We start from the raw sequence: 16,773 nt of genomic DNA on the forward strand, positions 1-16,773 counted from the left end.
TGTGGTGTATTACAATAGATGGCCAATTCTGTTGCAGAAAAGGTTTCCCACATTTTTTAAGGAGAAGTATCAGACAGTTCTGTCTTCCTCTGTAAAGTTTTGGTAAGAAATGTCACCATTTATGTTATTTTTAACTAAGACAGATGTCAACAAGGGTTTCAATCTCTTGCTAACGATTGTATAAAAGTTCTCATGTAGGCCCAGTTTCTAGTGGTGAAGGGGATAAAACAATAAATTATTCTGCCATAATTTACTTAAACTTTTAATTTCTTTATATAAGGGCCATCTGCCGGGGGAGCGGAGAATCAGGTAAGTAAAAGTGGCTTTAATCTCTCCTAAACAAAATGAGAAGTTAGCTCTTGCAGTGTGGGTGCAGCCCTATGCTGGCCATACACTAGCTGAAAAATCGTTCGGAAATCTGTCATTTGGTTCGTTTCCAATAGAAAATAGTTTTTTACTTTTCAGAGCTGAAAAATCGAACAGTTTGAAAAATTCTGCTGAACAAACAATAAATTGAAAGATTAATGTGTTTCTCGCCCAAACTGTTTGCACTAGGCATATGTGACAAAACTAACGGAAAACTGATTCATTCATGTCCATGGAAGGATTTATCGATTAAAATTCAGTCATTACCTGATGGCAAAATCGTTCGCTCTCACGGCTGAGTGTTCGTTATTCGAAAACGAGTTTGAACAATTTTTCGGCTAGTGTATGGCCAGCATTACTGCAAAGGAGGATCTTCAAATTTCCTGGAATTTGGCTTTAAAGTAAACCTTATAACTTTAACCGCTTGCCGACCGCCGCACGACTATTTACGTCAGCAGTCAGCCCCTCACAGGCAAAGCGACGTAGGGCTACGTCGCTAGCCTGTGAGGGTCTAGGGAGCGAGCGCGCGCCGCTGGAGGCGCGCTCCCGCTCCCGCGCAGTCACGGACCCCCCCCGCACGTGTGCCCGGCGGACCCGATGTCCGCCGGTCACTCGCGATCGTCCGTAAGAGCAGGAGAAAGGCAGGCGGCTGATGTAAACAAGCCGCCTGTCATTCTCCCCTGTGTAAGAATAGTGATCATACAGTTCTACTATGTAGGACCGTTGATCACTGTTCCTACACATCAAGCCACAGCCAATCACAGTTAGAATCACGCCCCTAGGGACACACATAACCCCTCCCTCTCAAAAAAAGTTAACCCCTTCACTGCCAGTGTCATTTTTGCAGTAACAGTGCATATGTATAGCACTGATTACTCAAGTAATGTCACTGGTAACCCCAAAAGTGTCAAACATGTCAGTCAAGGGTCCGATCTGTCAGCCGCAATGTCGCAGTACCGCAAAAAAATCGCAGATCGCCATTACGCGTTAAAAAAAAAACAACAAAAATGACAAAAATCTTTCACTTCGTTAGTAAACGCAATAACTTTTGCGCAAACCAATCAAAATACACTTTTTGCGATTTTTTTTACCAAACATATGTAGCATAAAACAAATTGGCCTAAAATGTTAAAAAATTTAGATTTTTTACATTTTTTTGGGGGGAATTTCATATAAAAAAATGTGAAAAATATTGTTATTTATGCAAAATTGATGCTCTTTTTTTGTTTATAGCGCATGATCAAAAAATCGCACAGGTGATCAAATACCACCAAAAGAAAGCTCCGTTTGTGGGAAAAAAAGGACATCAAATTCGTTTAGGTACATCGTCGCACGACCGCGCAATTGTCCATTAAAGTCACACAGTGCCGAATCGCAAAATAGGCCCTGGTCAGGAAGGGGGTAAAATCTTCCAGGGCTTAAGAGGTTAAAAACCTGATTTTCTATGGAAACAAAATGCAGCCACCCAGAATTACTTGCTATGTTGTCTCCTGTGTGCTTTATTGCATAAGCCTAGTTGTACAGCGACAGTCTGTACACCATACAGTTCCTGATTAATGCTTCTCACTGCCATCTATACACAAGAAAATAGAACTCTTTACACGTGAGATCTTCATTAGCCTTCTCTGTATAAAACAATCAAAATGTTGCATGTAAGACCAAGAGAATACTTTCTTTCTATAATATATGAAGTGAGCTATTCATTCCTGGGATTATCTACAATATATTCAGGACAGTAATACAGTTTATGGTACTATGACCAGGCTGGTCTTGGATCAGATATAAAACTCTTCCTCCTCCGTGCCGCCAGTCTCTGTCCCCGGCTTGCTGATCTCCACAGCATTCTCGCAAGGGCTGCCATTGTCTTTCTTGAATTCTGTAAGGGAAGTAGAGCCGGAGATACTGGGGAACACAGAAGATATCAAAGAACAGGAAGACCTTTCAGAAACCGAGTGAAAAGATTCATATGAAAGCTCACAGAGCTTATGTTTTACTGTTGGTCCACCCTCACCATGTGAAGGTAGAGAAGGTTCTAAGTCACTGGATAGGCCATCCAGAGGTGAGTAGGCCGACATGACAGACAGGTCTGAGCTGGAAAGCTTCATTCCTGTGTCTACGTCAGTCTCTTGAGCCCCCTCCAGGTCATCAATGTTGATCCGTGGGCTGCTTCGCCACACTGGCATCTGAAATGTTTGGGGTTCGTTTCTGTAAAACTGAGGGGGCTCACTGAAGGGAAAGGATTCACATGAGGGGAATGAGCTCAGTGTTGGTAAACATAGCAGTGACTTGCTGCGCTGGAACCATTGCACTGTGCTGCTGCCATTCTTAGAACAAGGTGGCCCAACGTAAGTTTTACAGAAGCCTTGGTTGGAGCCATTGATGACGCCTGGAACCTGGCCATTGCTTGGGTGAGTCTTGGCTTTCTCATATTTCTGTTTTTGATAGGAAGGAATCACGTTGAATGGCGTCCCGTTACCATTTCTGGATAAGTAGCTTTGATGTTTCCACACAGATTTCCTGGTTAAACTGTGAACCTGCTACAAGAAGACAAAAAAATTGGTGTCAATTTGGTCATAACCCAAAACAAATTTAATTGAAGTCATCATAATCAAGAAACTTTACTCAAAATGTTTTTTTAACCACTTAAGCCCCGGAAGATTTTACCCCCTTCCTGACCAGGGTTTTTTTTGTGATTTTTTACTGCGTGAATTTAACGGACAATTGCGCGGTCGTGCGACGCTGTACCTAAACAAATTTGGCGTCCTTTTTTTCCCACAAACAGAGCTTTCTTTTGGTGGTATTTGATCACATGTGCAATTTTTTGATCATGCGCTATAAACAAAAAAAGAGCGTCAATTTTGCAAAAATAACAATATTTTTCACATGTTTTTATATGAAATTCCCCCCAAAAAAATGTAAAAATCAAAATTTTTTAACATTTTCGGCCAATTTGTTTTCTGCTACAAATGTTTGGTAAAAAAAATCGCAAAAAGCGTATTTTGATTGGTTTGCGCAAAAGTTATCACGTTTACTAACAAAGGGAAAGATTTTTGTCTTTTTTTTCTTTTTTTTTAAACGCGTAATGGCGGCGAGCTGCGATTTTTTTGCGGTACTGCGACATTGCGGCGGACAGATCAGACCCTTGACTGACATTTTTTACACTTTTGGGATTACCAGTGACATTACTACAGTAATCAGTGCTATAAATATGCACTGTTACTGTAAAATTACACTGGCAGTGAAGGGGTTAACTTTTTTTTTGAGAGGGAGGGGTTATGTGTGTCCCTAGGGGTGTGATTTTAACTATGATTGGCTGTGGCTTGAGGTGTAGGAACAGTGATCAACGGCCCTACATAGTAGAACCGTATGATCACTATTCCTACACAGGGGAGAATGACAGGCGGCTTGTTTACATTAGCCGCCTGCCTTTCTCCCTCTCCACCGACGAACGCAAGTGACCGGCGGACGATTGGGTCCGCCGGTCACACGCTCGGGGGGGTCCGTGACCGCGTGGTAGCGGGAGCGCGCCTCCGGCGGCGCGCGCCCGCTCCCGAGACCCTCACAGGCTAGCGACGTAGACCTACGTCGCTTTGCCTGTGAGGGGCTGACTGCCGCAGTAAATATACTGTGGGCAGTCGGCAAGCGGTTAAAGCGGTAGTAAAGTCTACCACTTTTTTTTTAAATGCCCCCCTGCACTGCATACTAGCACATTATGGCAGACTTACCTTTTAACCAGTTCTAGTCCGGACTAATTCTGAAATTCCTCTTCTACATGTAAAAATCAGCATTTTATTTGCTAGAAAACTACTTAGAACCCCCAAACATTGTATATTTTTTTAAGCAGAGACCCTAGAGAATAAAATGGGGGGTGTTGCATATTTTTATGTCACACAATATTTGTGCAGTGGTAGTTCAATTGCAATTAAAAAAAAAAAAAAACACTAATAAATTTGAATGCACAGAAACACAACATAATACCCAATTGTTTGGTAAAATATAAAAGATGATGTTGCCCCGAGTAAATAGATACCAAACATGTCATGCTTTAAAATTGTATACGCCCATGGAATGGCGCCAAACTATCTCCATAGGAAATTATTTAAAAGCTTGTACAGGTTACCAACTTAGAGTTACACAGGAGGTCTGGCACTAAAATCATTGCTCCCCCTTTGCCACTTCTGGCGATACCTCACATGTGTGGTGCAATTGCGGTTTACAAATGCTTCCCGGCCGACGTTCGATGCTTCTGGTTTCTGACATCACACAGCGGGACGGGCGGTCATGATCCCGGTATAACCACTTCAACCTTAGGCCGTTTATAAACCGCTGACAGAGCTCCCATCTTTACCCGGCCTTCCTTAACCACTTAAGCCCCGGAAGATTTTACCCCCTTCCTGACCAGGCCCTATTTTGTGATTCGGCACTGCTTGATTTTAACGGACAATTGCGCGGTCGTGCGACGCTGTACTTAAACTAATTTGACATCCTTTTTTCCCCACAAACAGAGCTTTCTTTTGGTGGTATTTGATCACCTGTGCGATTTTTTGATCATGCGCTATAAACAAAAAAAGAGCGCCAATTTTGCAAAAATAACAATATTTTTCAAATTTTTTTATATGAAATTCCCCAAAAAAATTGTAAAAATCAAAATTTTTTAACATTTTATTCCAATTTGTTTTATGCTACATATGTTTGGTAAAAAAAAATCGCAATAAGCTTATCTTGATTAGTTTGCGCAAAAGTTATTGCGTTTACTAACTAAGGGAAAGATTTTTGTCATTTTTATTTTTATTTTTTTAACGAGTAATGGCGGTGATCTGCGATTTTCTTTGCGGGACTGCGACATTGCGGCGGACAGATCGGACCCTTGGTTTATATTTTTGACACTTTTGGGGGTACCAGTGACATTACTACAGTAATCAGTGCTATACATATGCACTGTTACTGTAAAAATGACACTGGCAGGGAAGGGGTTAACTTTATTGGAGAAGGAGGGGTTAAGTGTGTCCCTAGGGGCGTGCTTCTAACTGTTATGGGATGTGGCTGTTTGTGTAACTACAGAGATATACGATCCTGCATAGCAGGTCTGTATGATCTCTGCACTTACACAGGGGAGAATGACAGGCGGCTTTGTTTACATTAGCCGCCTGCCTTTCTCCCTTCACAGCGGACGGCTGCGAGTGCCCGGCGGACATCGAGTCTGCGTGTCACACGCGCGGGGATGACAGTGAGCGAGCGGTGTTGGGAGCGCGCCTCCGGCGGCGTGCGCTCGCCCCCTATTGGCTCGCAGGCGAGTGACGTACCCATACGTCACTTTGCCTGCACGGGGCTGACCGCTGCAGTATATGTACTTGCGGCGGTCGGCAAGTGGTTAAGGGCCCTTTCACACAGGCTTTCCGATCAGGTCCGCCTATCAGTTTTTGTCCGCTGACAACCGCTTCTATCCGATCCGATCCGTGAAATCCAGACAGATGGAAACCCTAATCTCCATCTGTATGAAGGATTGGATCGGATAGGATCAGATGAAAACGGACAGGCGGTCCATTTTCATGCGATCTCCCATAGAGGAGAGGGGGGATCTGACAGCTCCGTCTCTGCAAAGTAAGCGGAGACGGAGCTGTCATCCGCCTGCTCAGTGGGGATCTGCGGATCGATCCCTGCTGAGAAAAACGGAGTCCGCCCTTAGAGTTCGCACTCTTCAGCCGCTTGAATGACAATATCAATCTGGCGCATGTAAACAGGGGTCTTAATTTCAACCTGGTGCTCTGCATTTGAATGCAGAGTGTCACTGTGCATGCACAGTGACGTCATCAGCTAGAGATGATCTGAACATCTCCTTAGGGTTCTTCCACACAGGCTTTTCGCCCGGTGGACTCCATTTTGCTTAGCGGGAAATCGATCCGCCGATCCCCGCTGAGCAGGCGGTTGACAGCTCCATCTCCGCTTACTTTGCAGACAGAGCTGTCAGAGCTCTCCTCTATGGGAGATCGGATGAAAACGGGCCGCCTGTCTGATCCGATCCTCCAGACAGATGGAAAATAGGGTTTCCGTAGGTCTCGATTTCACAGACCACATCGGATCAGCGAGCAGCGGGTACCAGCGGACATACCGCTGACATCCGCTGCCACATAGAGGTACATAGAGCATCCAATCAGGTCCGCCTGAAAAAAGTGACAGGCGAACCTGATCGGAAAGCCCGTGTGAAAGGGGCCTAAGTGGCACAAGTTTAGGAGATATTCATCGTTCCTACTGGTAAGATTTTTTATAAGCTTACCCGTATGTTCAAATTTTATATCAGAGTTTACTGCTGCTTTAATTTTATATGGTTAATGAAAGGCTGGATGAAGTATGGATTTCTCACAAACCCTATTCGAATATTAAGCCCACCTGAATTCTCAGCTTAGTCCTACTGCCATGGTTACTGCAGGAAACTGACACTATTTTTATGACCTTGTAAAAGGGATAATGACTCAGATGACCAAAACACTGCTGGTTAGGACATTATATTTAATTTCTAGAAACAAAAGTAACACTCCTAAATTATAAAAGAGTTGTGTTATTTATCCACATTTTGCACTTTATAGATAGATGTAACAGTCGAACATAAAGCAAATAAGCAGATATGTGTAAACCCAAGATGATGCAAGCCTTGTGCTCATTATGTACCTAGAATGGGACACCTGCTCCCTCTAGTGGCTGCACATAAATGCAAGTTATCTAAAATGAAGAATAAAATGTAATTTATTACAGGGTCTGCGGGAGCCCTGACAGCTGAGAATCACTGGCGGTAATTACAGCAGAGACCAGGGAGGTGGGAAGGGGGTCCAGTGCTAGGTCACCTAACACTTTTTCTGTAAAGTTGTACTAAACCTTTAACAGTCATTGGATGTGACTGCACTCGCTTTCTTTTTCTTTCTGTTTTTTGTTTCCTCTTATTTTTATTTCACCTGGTAATTCTGCCAGTAAGGTTCATTTTTTGTGGTTATGTAGACTTCAAAAGAGAAGCATGGAGTTTCTTTTTTTTCCTGAATCAAACTTACCTAGGTAGATGCAGCATCGGTCTGACGCTGCACCTGGCTCTAACACTGAGAACTGAGCGATCAAACACCATAGATCATTCAGTTCTCAGAGCTCTCTGAGCAGAGAGCTGGTAACTGGCAGTCACTAGCTGTCTGATCTGCCCCCTCCTCGCTCACTGGTGCGCTGAACTGTTGAGGGGCGGGAGCGACCGGTTGCAATCTTGCCCGAGCCTGGCCCTGCTCTGTGACGTCAGCCGTCAGTTCACTTAAAGCGGAGTTCCACCTAAAAGTGGAACTTCTGCTTATATGCTTCCTCGCTCCCTCTGGTGCCACATTTGGCACCTTCCGGGGGGGGGGAAACAGGTATCTGTTTTTGACAGGTACCCTTTTCCACTTCTGGGAGACAGCACCGCGGCACTGTCCCACGGAAGTTCGGCCCCCCTCCTTTCTCCGCTACCTGGCCAATTAGAAAGCGCAGTGCGCATGCACAGTAGGGAACCAGCTGTGAAGCCAAACGGTTTCACTGTCGGGTTCCCTTACCCTGAATGGCGGTTGCAGCACCCGATACGATACGAAAATCGACTTTGGGTGCCGACATCACGGGAACCCTCGACAGGTAAGTTCTAATGTTTAAAAGTCAGCAGCTATATTATTATTTGTAGCTGCTGACTTTGAATTTTTTCCTGGGGGGGGGGGGTGGCGGAACTCCTATTAAAGCCCGCTGTCTGCTGAAAACGGGTCACAGGAGTGCAGAACGGACTGCACTCCTGTGATCCATGGGAGAAATACAGACAAACAAGCTGTACTTCTCCTTTAAAGCTGTGGTAAACTTGGGTTAATAAAAAATAAGTAAACTTTTCCCCAGCAAGGCAATGTCATAATGTAAGACTTTACTATCACTTTAAATACAAAGTGTGTTCTAAACAAAGAAGCTATATTAGAAAAAACACAATTAAACACAAATCTCATTACAGCTTAACCCTTTCCTGTCCACTCAACCACTTAACCACTTCTCTCCTGCGTGAACCGACGTAGGTATACGTCAGTCACGCGCCTGCAGCTAGGGGGCATGCGCACGCCGCCGGCAGCACGCTCCCATCCCCACTCGCCACCGGGGAAGCCGATGCATGGGGCAGGCAGCTGCGATTGCCGCCTGACACCCGTGATCGCTCCCCGCTGACAGAGAAGAACGGTCAGCTGTTGTGAACACAGCAGACCCTTGTTCTCTCTGCAATGATCACATAGGGCCTGTGATCCTTCTATGTAGGAACACAGGTCTCTGTGATCATTTTACAAGCCACGCCCCCCCGCCCACAGTTAGAAACTCCCCCTAGGTACACATTTACCCCTTGATCACTTACTGTGTTAACCATTCCCTGTCAGTGTAATTAGTACAGTAACAGTGCATATTTTTAGCACTGATTACTGTAGTAATGTCACTGGTCCCCCCAAAAGTGTCAAAAATGTCAGTCAGGGGTCAGATCTGTCCGCCACAATGTCGCAGTCCCGCAAAAAATCGCAGATCGCCGCAATTACTAGTTAAAAAAAAAAACAATAAAAATGACATAAATCTTTCCCGTAGTTAGTAGACGCGATAACTTTTGCGCAAACCAATCAAAATACGCTTATTGTGATTTTTTTTTTTACCAAAAATATGTAGCAGAAAACAAACTGGAATGAAATGTTAAAAAATTTAGATTTTTAAATTCTTTTTTTTTGGGAATGTTATATAGCAGAATGCGAAAAATATTGTTTTTTTTTTTTTTTTTTTCAGAATTGTCACTCTTTTTCTTTGTTAATTGCGCAAAAAATAAAAACCGCACAGGTGATCAAATACCACCAAAAGAAATTTCTATTTGTGGGAAAAAAAGAACATCAATTTTATTTGGGTACAGCATCGCACGACTGCGCAATTGTCTGTTAAAACAACGCAGTGCAGAATCGCAAAATAGAGCCTGGTCATTAAGGCGGAAAATCTTCCAGTCCAGAAGTGGTTGAACTGGGCTTGTACGCGAGGGGCAAGAAAGTCTTCCTAGACATCTGAACAGTGAGTGTGACAGTAGTCACATGATTGGGAGCTGATCCTGCCAGTTCCTGATTAATAGTATAGGCCAAGAGCTGTCCTTGACTGATCACATTCTTCTCTAACCTAATAATGTAAGCTAGCACTGCACAGAACCTCCAGCAGGTGGTGCTATATAGTAAGGCCAAAGAAAAGAATATGCTCCAATACAAAGCTCATATTCAATATCAGCCTTTCTTAACCTTTTTAACATTTAGAAACCCTTGAAATAACGCCGCCCATAGATGATTCATTTTTTTTGTTCAACCAGCAGGGTTAAGAAGACTTTTTAAATCATTTTGCTAACACATCAAAATACCTGTTGATACACTGCCATTGACCAATATTCACATCCAAATGCATTAAAAAAAAATAAAAAAATGATTTTTTTTCAAAATGCAGCACTGAGATGGGAACAGACAACATTTTAATGAGAAGTTGGACACAACGCATTAAAATGCAACAGGGTAAATGACCCCTGAGCTATACATAGCGATACATACAAACTGGTAATTTGTTTTATATCTGTCTGCAGATTTAATAAAAAAAAGGGGTTCACTTCCCAATTTCACTTCCCAAATCAGGTTTGAAATAAATAATTTTTTTATTTGAAATCACACCACTGATAATGATAATGAATGCTAGGATTGTTAATGTAAAGGATTTGGTAAGAATAATGTAATTTAGTAATTGTTAGCCCAACATCAGTATTCCTTACAGCTAACACACAGCACAGTATTCATCAGACACCAGCCTTTTGGACAGAGGGGTTTTGTTATGCTAGGCATCAGTTTACTTTTTTCTTTTTTTTATCATCTGCAGGTATAAACATTAAATGGGCATTTTCAGCTCAGTGATTTTTTTATTAGTGATTTCTTTCGCAATAACTCATTTTAGATCTGCCAGTGCTGTCACATAATACTGGCTAATAATCTGGGTCATGTATGAATTGCTGTTTGTTCCACCTGTGGAGAGTACGTCATTATCTTCTTTGTTGGGTGTGAAGTGAAGGTGCAGCAGAATAGGATTAGAGGGAAGGAGCTGGGTAGTAACAGCACATCAGTAAAATGTTGACGCACATATCTAGGTCTGCCAATGAGGCCAATTGAGGTGGTTGCCTCAGCCGGCACTTGTGGGGGCACAGTGGGGTGCGGCACTAAGGCCAGAATATCTATACCGGATATTCCATCCTAAGTGTAGCTCAGTAACACTGGGACTGATAAAATTACAGACATAGCGTTACTGAACTCCTGCCCAGTCACTGCGTGTAGGCAGGTCAGGTTCCTCTTAAAGGTAATATCCTCCTCATGGGTGGAACGATGCTGTGGAGTGCCCCTTTATAAGGTGGGATGATCTGAGGTTCAGGGCTTCCTTGGAAAGACTGCTGGGCTCCACCAGGAAAGGGAGTACAACCAAGAAGTTCTTGATGTGGTCTCCCCTTTGAAGGAAGGGCCGTGGAGAATGTTGCCCTTAGCTTATGGGAAACTAGGCAATGAACTTGAGCTTGGTCTTGAGTAAGACATTGCTCTTCCACTGTTTTGCAAGATACAGTGATGTGACTGACTAACATGTTTTGCCTTGCCATTATCTGGAAACTTGTTACCATCCTTATGGACTGTTGTTATAGGGCTGCAAATAGAAGCCTCTGTGTGAGGGTCTGCTGGGAATGAAGTGTTAAAGTTGTTGTAAACCCTCGCCTTGTAAAACAACTCATTCCATTAAAAAAAAAAAGGGAAAAACATTTGTGTATACATATAAAAACACATTATAAATACAATTTTTTCACTTTTTTATGACCTCTGTTTTTCAGCTTTATAAGAGCTGGGGGAGGAGAAACAGCAGCACACTGATATTCCCAGTAATAAGCTGTGCACGTGTGAGGGGGGGGGGTGTCAGGACAAATGTGATCATTGGAGAAGAGTACACTGAGTCCCCAGCATGACTAGAGAACTGACAATGCTGTGTTCTCCTGCTTAGTGTGGTCAGTTTTTTTAGAGAACTGACAATTCTGTGTTCTCCTGCTTAGTGTGGTCAGTTTTTTTTTATAGGAAAGCACAAGGCCTGGCAGAAACACCAAGGATTTTTTCACACAAAGGAAGTAATACAAAGAGGGCAAGATACTTTTTCATACAAGTACATGGTACAGCAGCCACATATCAGGAATATGAAATGTTGGGTTTACATATGCTTTAAGTACACCCCTAGAGGGAGGAGCTCCTAAGACCCTAGGGAGGAGGCTTGAGCAATGTACTGCTATTTAAACTTGTGAGTAGGTTATGACACAGTGGCTCTGAGGAAGAGGCTGGGCCTCGAAACGCGTCAGCCGTCATCTCAACAGAACTATGGACATGGACTATTCCTGACACTCAAGCGATTGAGTTTGATATGATTATTTTTAACTTCTGTTTGTGAGTAGCCATTTTTTATGATGTATTAATAAAGCCACACTATTGAGGATAATGCGCTAGGTCTTTGTTTTCTTTTGTTTGTAGTACTGTTGGACTACCCCAGTCTTTTAGGGCAGCAAGACTCTAGCCATCCGAGACGCCATATGTGAGTCCCATGGGTAGTGTGGTGGGGGAGCTTGGATTCTAAGCGCAGGAGAAAGGTGGCATCACCATATCGTTTTGATGCTTTAAGTACACTCTGGGGTGAAGAGTTGGGTACTTTACTGGTGCAAACCTGGTTGGCTCTGAAGTGGGGGGTGATGGAGGAATAGGAGTCCCCCGTTGGACGTTAGAGAGAGAACCCCCTCATGTACTATGTGTCAGGTGACCCAGGCCCCTGTGTTCCATGCGCCCTGCGTTGACAGCTGGGCTTTTGAAGCTTCCATCTGAACTATGAGTAAGACATGTGAAAGTAGGAATTGATGTGTACAGTTACCAGGAGGATGAGGAGGAAAGGTCTAGGAGCAGCATCCATGCATGTGAACAGTATGAGCTTGGACGGAACACAAACATGATGCCCTGCTACCCCCTATGTACAGGCGGAAACCAGCTGCACATGTCGGCCAATTAGAAATAAGCTGGGACCCCCTCACATGAGCCTGTCACACAAAAATGGCCAAATCCACCCCTATCACAGCCCTGCAAATACCCATATGTTTCATGCAATGGCAACCCTGGCACATTTATCATGCTAGCGCTGTACAATGTTACTGAAATGCATGCTGGAGCTGAGTGCCATCTCTCTCCTCAGTGATCAAAGAAATCGTTCCCCAACACCCCTCATTTTTGGAATATTTAGAAACTGTTTAAGTAGGGGGCTGTCTTCTAAACATGTGTCTCCTTTTTAAGAGAGAAGTTTAAAGATTCTTCCCTAGGACACGTTAATGACCAATCTCTGCAGACTGAGTGAGATCATGGAAAATTTAGAAGCCGATCCTTGGACTTAAAGTGGAGTTCCACCCATTTTAATAAGTTTAGATGTACGTATTCCCCTTTAAAAATACTTTTACAAATGGAAACTATTTTTTTTTTTTGCAAGGAAATACCTTCTTTTCTTCTTTATTCATCCGCACTTCCGGGTCAGGCCGCCTATAGGCGATTACGTCACTCGCCGATTCGCAAGGGCTGCTGGGATGTATCCCAGCAGCCCTTGCGAATCGCCTAGTGACGAAATCTCACATTACCGGTATTACACCGCCACCAGCTGTACTCAGATGTATTGGATTGAGTCCGTGCTCCGCCCCGCCTCCTCTCAGTGAGCTCTACGGGTCCGCGCTCACTGAGAGGAGGCGGGGCGAAGGCGGAGCGGAGCGCAGACTCAAAGCAATACATCCCGTAGAGCTCACTGAGAGGGGGCGGAGAGGGGGCGGAGAGGGGGCGGAGGCAGGGCAGAGCATGGACTCAATGCAATACATCCGACCCGGAAGTGCGGATAAATAAAGAAGAAAAAAAGGTATTTCCTTGCAAAAAAAATAGTTTCCATTGGTAAAAGTATTTTTAAAGGGGATTACGTACATCTAAACGTATTAAAATGGGTGGAACTCCACTTTAACTCTAAAACTGTCAGTTGGCACCTGCTACCAGGGGTAGGTGACTTTTATTGCCATTGATAAAGGACCACCATAGGGAGAAACACTGGTAACTGTATGTGGTTACTCCCTGTAATTATAGAATCAGTATAATCATTTTTTTTTCATTTCACGTGACTTTATTTATATTTTTTCTCCACATTTACAAGTAGACCAAGCTATCCAGCAAAAGTAACAGTTGCAAGGTTGCACACTACTATTGGCCAGTGAGATAGCCTATCATAGTGATGGGCCAATAGAAATATGAGGGGGCAGGAGGTAATACAAGCTCCAAAGTGTCAGAGCTTTACCTGTCTTTACAGCCTGGTGTTGGGTTGTGAATCAGGGTATTAGAGACCTGTTAGGTATGTGCCAGAAGCAGTGATTTATTTTTTATGATAGGGTCTCTTTAAATTCTGCTATTTGTACTTTTTTTGTGTTTAACTAGACTGTCACACAGTCTAATGCACAGAATAATCAGGCATGATATGCAACTAATTAGACTTTAAATGGCTGATATCAGAAGACAGAAAGACATTTTCTGGCTGGTGCTATGAGTTAATGTACTTTGCACATTATGTAAGTATTTTTTAGGAATTCGATCCTAATACATAAATGGAAACTGTGTAAGAAATGTGCAAGTAGAAGAATTTACGGCCAACTTTTCATATTAACAGAGGATATGACTTATAGGTGCACAAAAAATAATAAGTAGTTTTCCGAACAGTGTTCTGTCAATATATTTAGCACATTCTAGATGTCCTCTGAACCGGGAGGGTAATTTCTCTAGCAGCCCTCACATAAATATAAGAAGATTTGCAATGACTGAACAATTTCCTAAATAATATATTCAGCAGGTGGCTTAATCATATTTGCGCAGTTCACAAAGCCTGCTTAATAATGTATGAAGAGCTAACCAAACAATATGTACTTGGAACGTAGACATCGGTTACTAATGTCAGGACACAAGATGTGTCTACAGACAGTAATCACTATATGAGAGAAAAACACAATATCAAGAAAGGCGGCTAAATAAAAGTGGAATGTTACCCATAACAACTTGATAAAAAATAATGTTCTTTAGCAAGGAACATACCTTCCACATTAATAAATATGCTACCAAAATAGTGGGTGCTGTATATTGCGTAATGAATTGTTTGTGTTTTTTTCTGCTTGCTGGAGGCTGCCATTTTTTTGAAGCCCAGAGCCCCTGAGCAGCAGTAAATCTTAAGGCTGTCAGCAAATCTGTCTCTACAAATTCGGCATAGTGCCTAAAAAAACTGAGCAACTCAGCATGTGCAGAGCGGGGCAAGACAGTGTATTCCTGGATTTTAAATTGTATAGACACTTAATTTTTAATGTTTTATATAGCTATACCAAAAAGGGCCAGTCTGAAGTGATTTAGGCTACGCTCACATGTTGGCATAGCGGATCGAGGGCACCGCGATTCTGCCCGCGATTCAGAAATCATTGCAAATCCATACTTGCTGATTTATCTCCAACATCTATTGGTTTTTGACATTACATACAAGTCTTTTATTCCTTTGACAGGTTTACCTGTATATACTCCTGATGAGTGGGCTACAGACCCATGAAACGCGTCGAGTTTTCTACTATGTTGTACATTATATTTAAGACAATTTTGTGTGTATTCTGCTCACTCCATGATATATGATCTTTTATAATAATATTGCTGTTGAAATCTTGCCATGCCATATTTTGTATTCCATCTGTTGGTTAATGCATGTCTTTGCTTACATGTTTTTATTCATTAAAATCTACTTTTATGCATCAGCGACTCATGCATCCACTTCATTTAAAGTCCCATCTGGGCCAATTTTCTCTTTCTTTCTTTAAAGCATTGTCATTGGGGCAAAATTTGATGGAATATCCAAAACTTTTGGAGTTGTTGCAGGAATGAGAGTTGAAGGGATGTTTTCAAATGAAGACACTGGTTCTGGAGACAAGAACCTTGCCTTGCCTCCAGGACAGGGAGTGAAAGAAAATCTACCTGATGGGACAGAGACATAACTCCCAACTTTTTGAAATGAGAACGAGGGACACTTGTTAGCAAAAGTATGTAGGCATAGGACACATCCCCTTTAAGGAGAATTATACAAAAAAAGTTGATTAGTTAAACCCACAAGTGCTTTTTTTCACTATTATTCCTTTATAAAGGATTTTCACATTTACAAATGCAGAAATTTAGAAATTGGATAAAAGGTTTAGCACTGGGAAACACTTTGAAAGATAAAAAAACACTTTATATACAACTATATAGATTAGACCTAAACGAGGGACAAATGAGGAAGAAAATGGGGACAGAGTAATTTAATTCCAAATTAGGGACAGTCCCCCGAAATCAAGGACAGTTGGGAGCTATGCGCAGACAGAACATCTCTCACCAGAAAACACACCCAATGGAAAAGTCAGCAAAAAAAAAAAAATATAAAAAATATATATATATATATATTTATCCCACTTTTTACTACGGTTAAAGTAACTGTACTTTCCTTTCCCTCAAAAGAAACTCCCCATCATATAGGTTTTCTTCTACATTAGAATAATAGGCTCATTTACATACGGGGGGAGAAAAACTCCCACTGCATTTCCAAGCTTCCGAGATATAAGCGCAACAAGGCTTATGGATACAACACTGCAGTCCTGTCTCCGGCTCCCTTTCCACCTGGCCATTCACAAATCAAAGCCTGGGGCTTGTCCTGGCATTGCAGTCCCTATCTTTGTTTAGGTATATTTTTTATTTGGAAGGCTCATTAACTACTTAGGGACCACCAGTAGTAAATATATGTCGGTACTTTGACGTTAAATACCGGGGTTATGGCAGCAGATAGCTGCCATAACTCCGGTATTTTTTTAAAAGGCGGGAGCGATCCGCTTTAACATAAGGGTGGTCCCAGCGGTGGATTCGCCGTGGGATCACCCTTATGGGCAGCGGGAGAGGTGCCCCAAACCCTCCCCCCACCCGCCGCTTCCCGGTCATTTTCCTCACTTACCGGACCCGCCGGTAGCAGGTAAATTGATCCAGTCCGCGCTCCTCACAGACAGGAAGTCGAGTGAGGGCAAGATGGCCTTTACTTGACTCTATGGCCTCGGAGGACCAGAGCGACCTCATACGTCGCTTCCTAGCAATGGATTTAAAGAGCCCATTTTTTTTCATCATGAAAAAAATTACTCTTTTTTTTTTTTTTTTTTTTTAGTGTGGATGTGAGATCTGAGGTCTTTTTGACCCCAGATCTCACATTAAAGAGATCCTGTCATGCTTATTTTCTATTACAAGAGATGTTTACATT

The 16,773-nt window shown here is 42.7% G+C and overlaps 1 protein-coding gene across 2 annotated transcripts in view; it reads right to left on the minus strand.

Moving 5' to 3' along the window:
- Window positions 1-716: 716 nt before the first annotated feature.
- Window positions 717-16,773, minus strand: part of FAM124A (family with sequence similarity 124 member A) — a 102,065-nt gene continuing 86,008 nt past the window's right edge. The window contains exons 4-5 of one of the 2 annotated variants that reach the window (XM_082247202.1): window positions 1,801-2,900; window positions 717-789 (exon numbers count right to left, since the gene is read on the minus strand). In XM_082247202.1, coding sequence (XP_082103328.1) covers window positions 2,142-2,900 — 759 coding nt within the window. In that variant the 3' untranslated portion in view covers window positions 717-789; window positions 1,801-2,141. Of the gene's footprint in view, window positions 790-1,800; window positions 2,904-16,773 lie in introns of both variants that reach the window. The other variant, XM_082247201.1, reaches the window with a different exon arrangement.

This window comes from Pelophylax lessonae (genome assembly GCF_965119305.1).
Source record: "Pelophylax lessonae genome assembly, chromosome: 2".
In the NCBI taxonomy this organism is placed as follows: domain Eukaryota; kingdom Metazoa; phylum Chordata; class Amphibia; order Anura; family Ranidae; genus Pelophylax; species Pelophylax lessonae.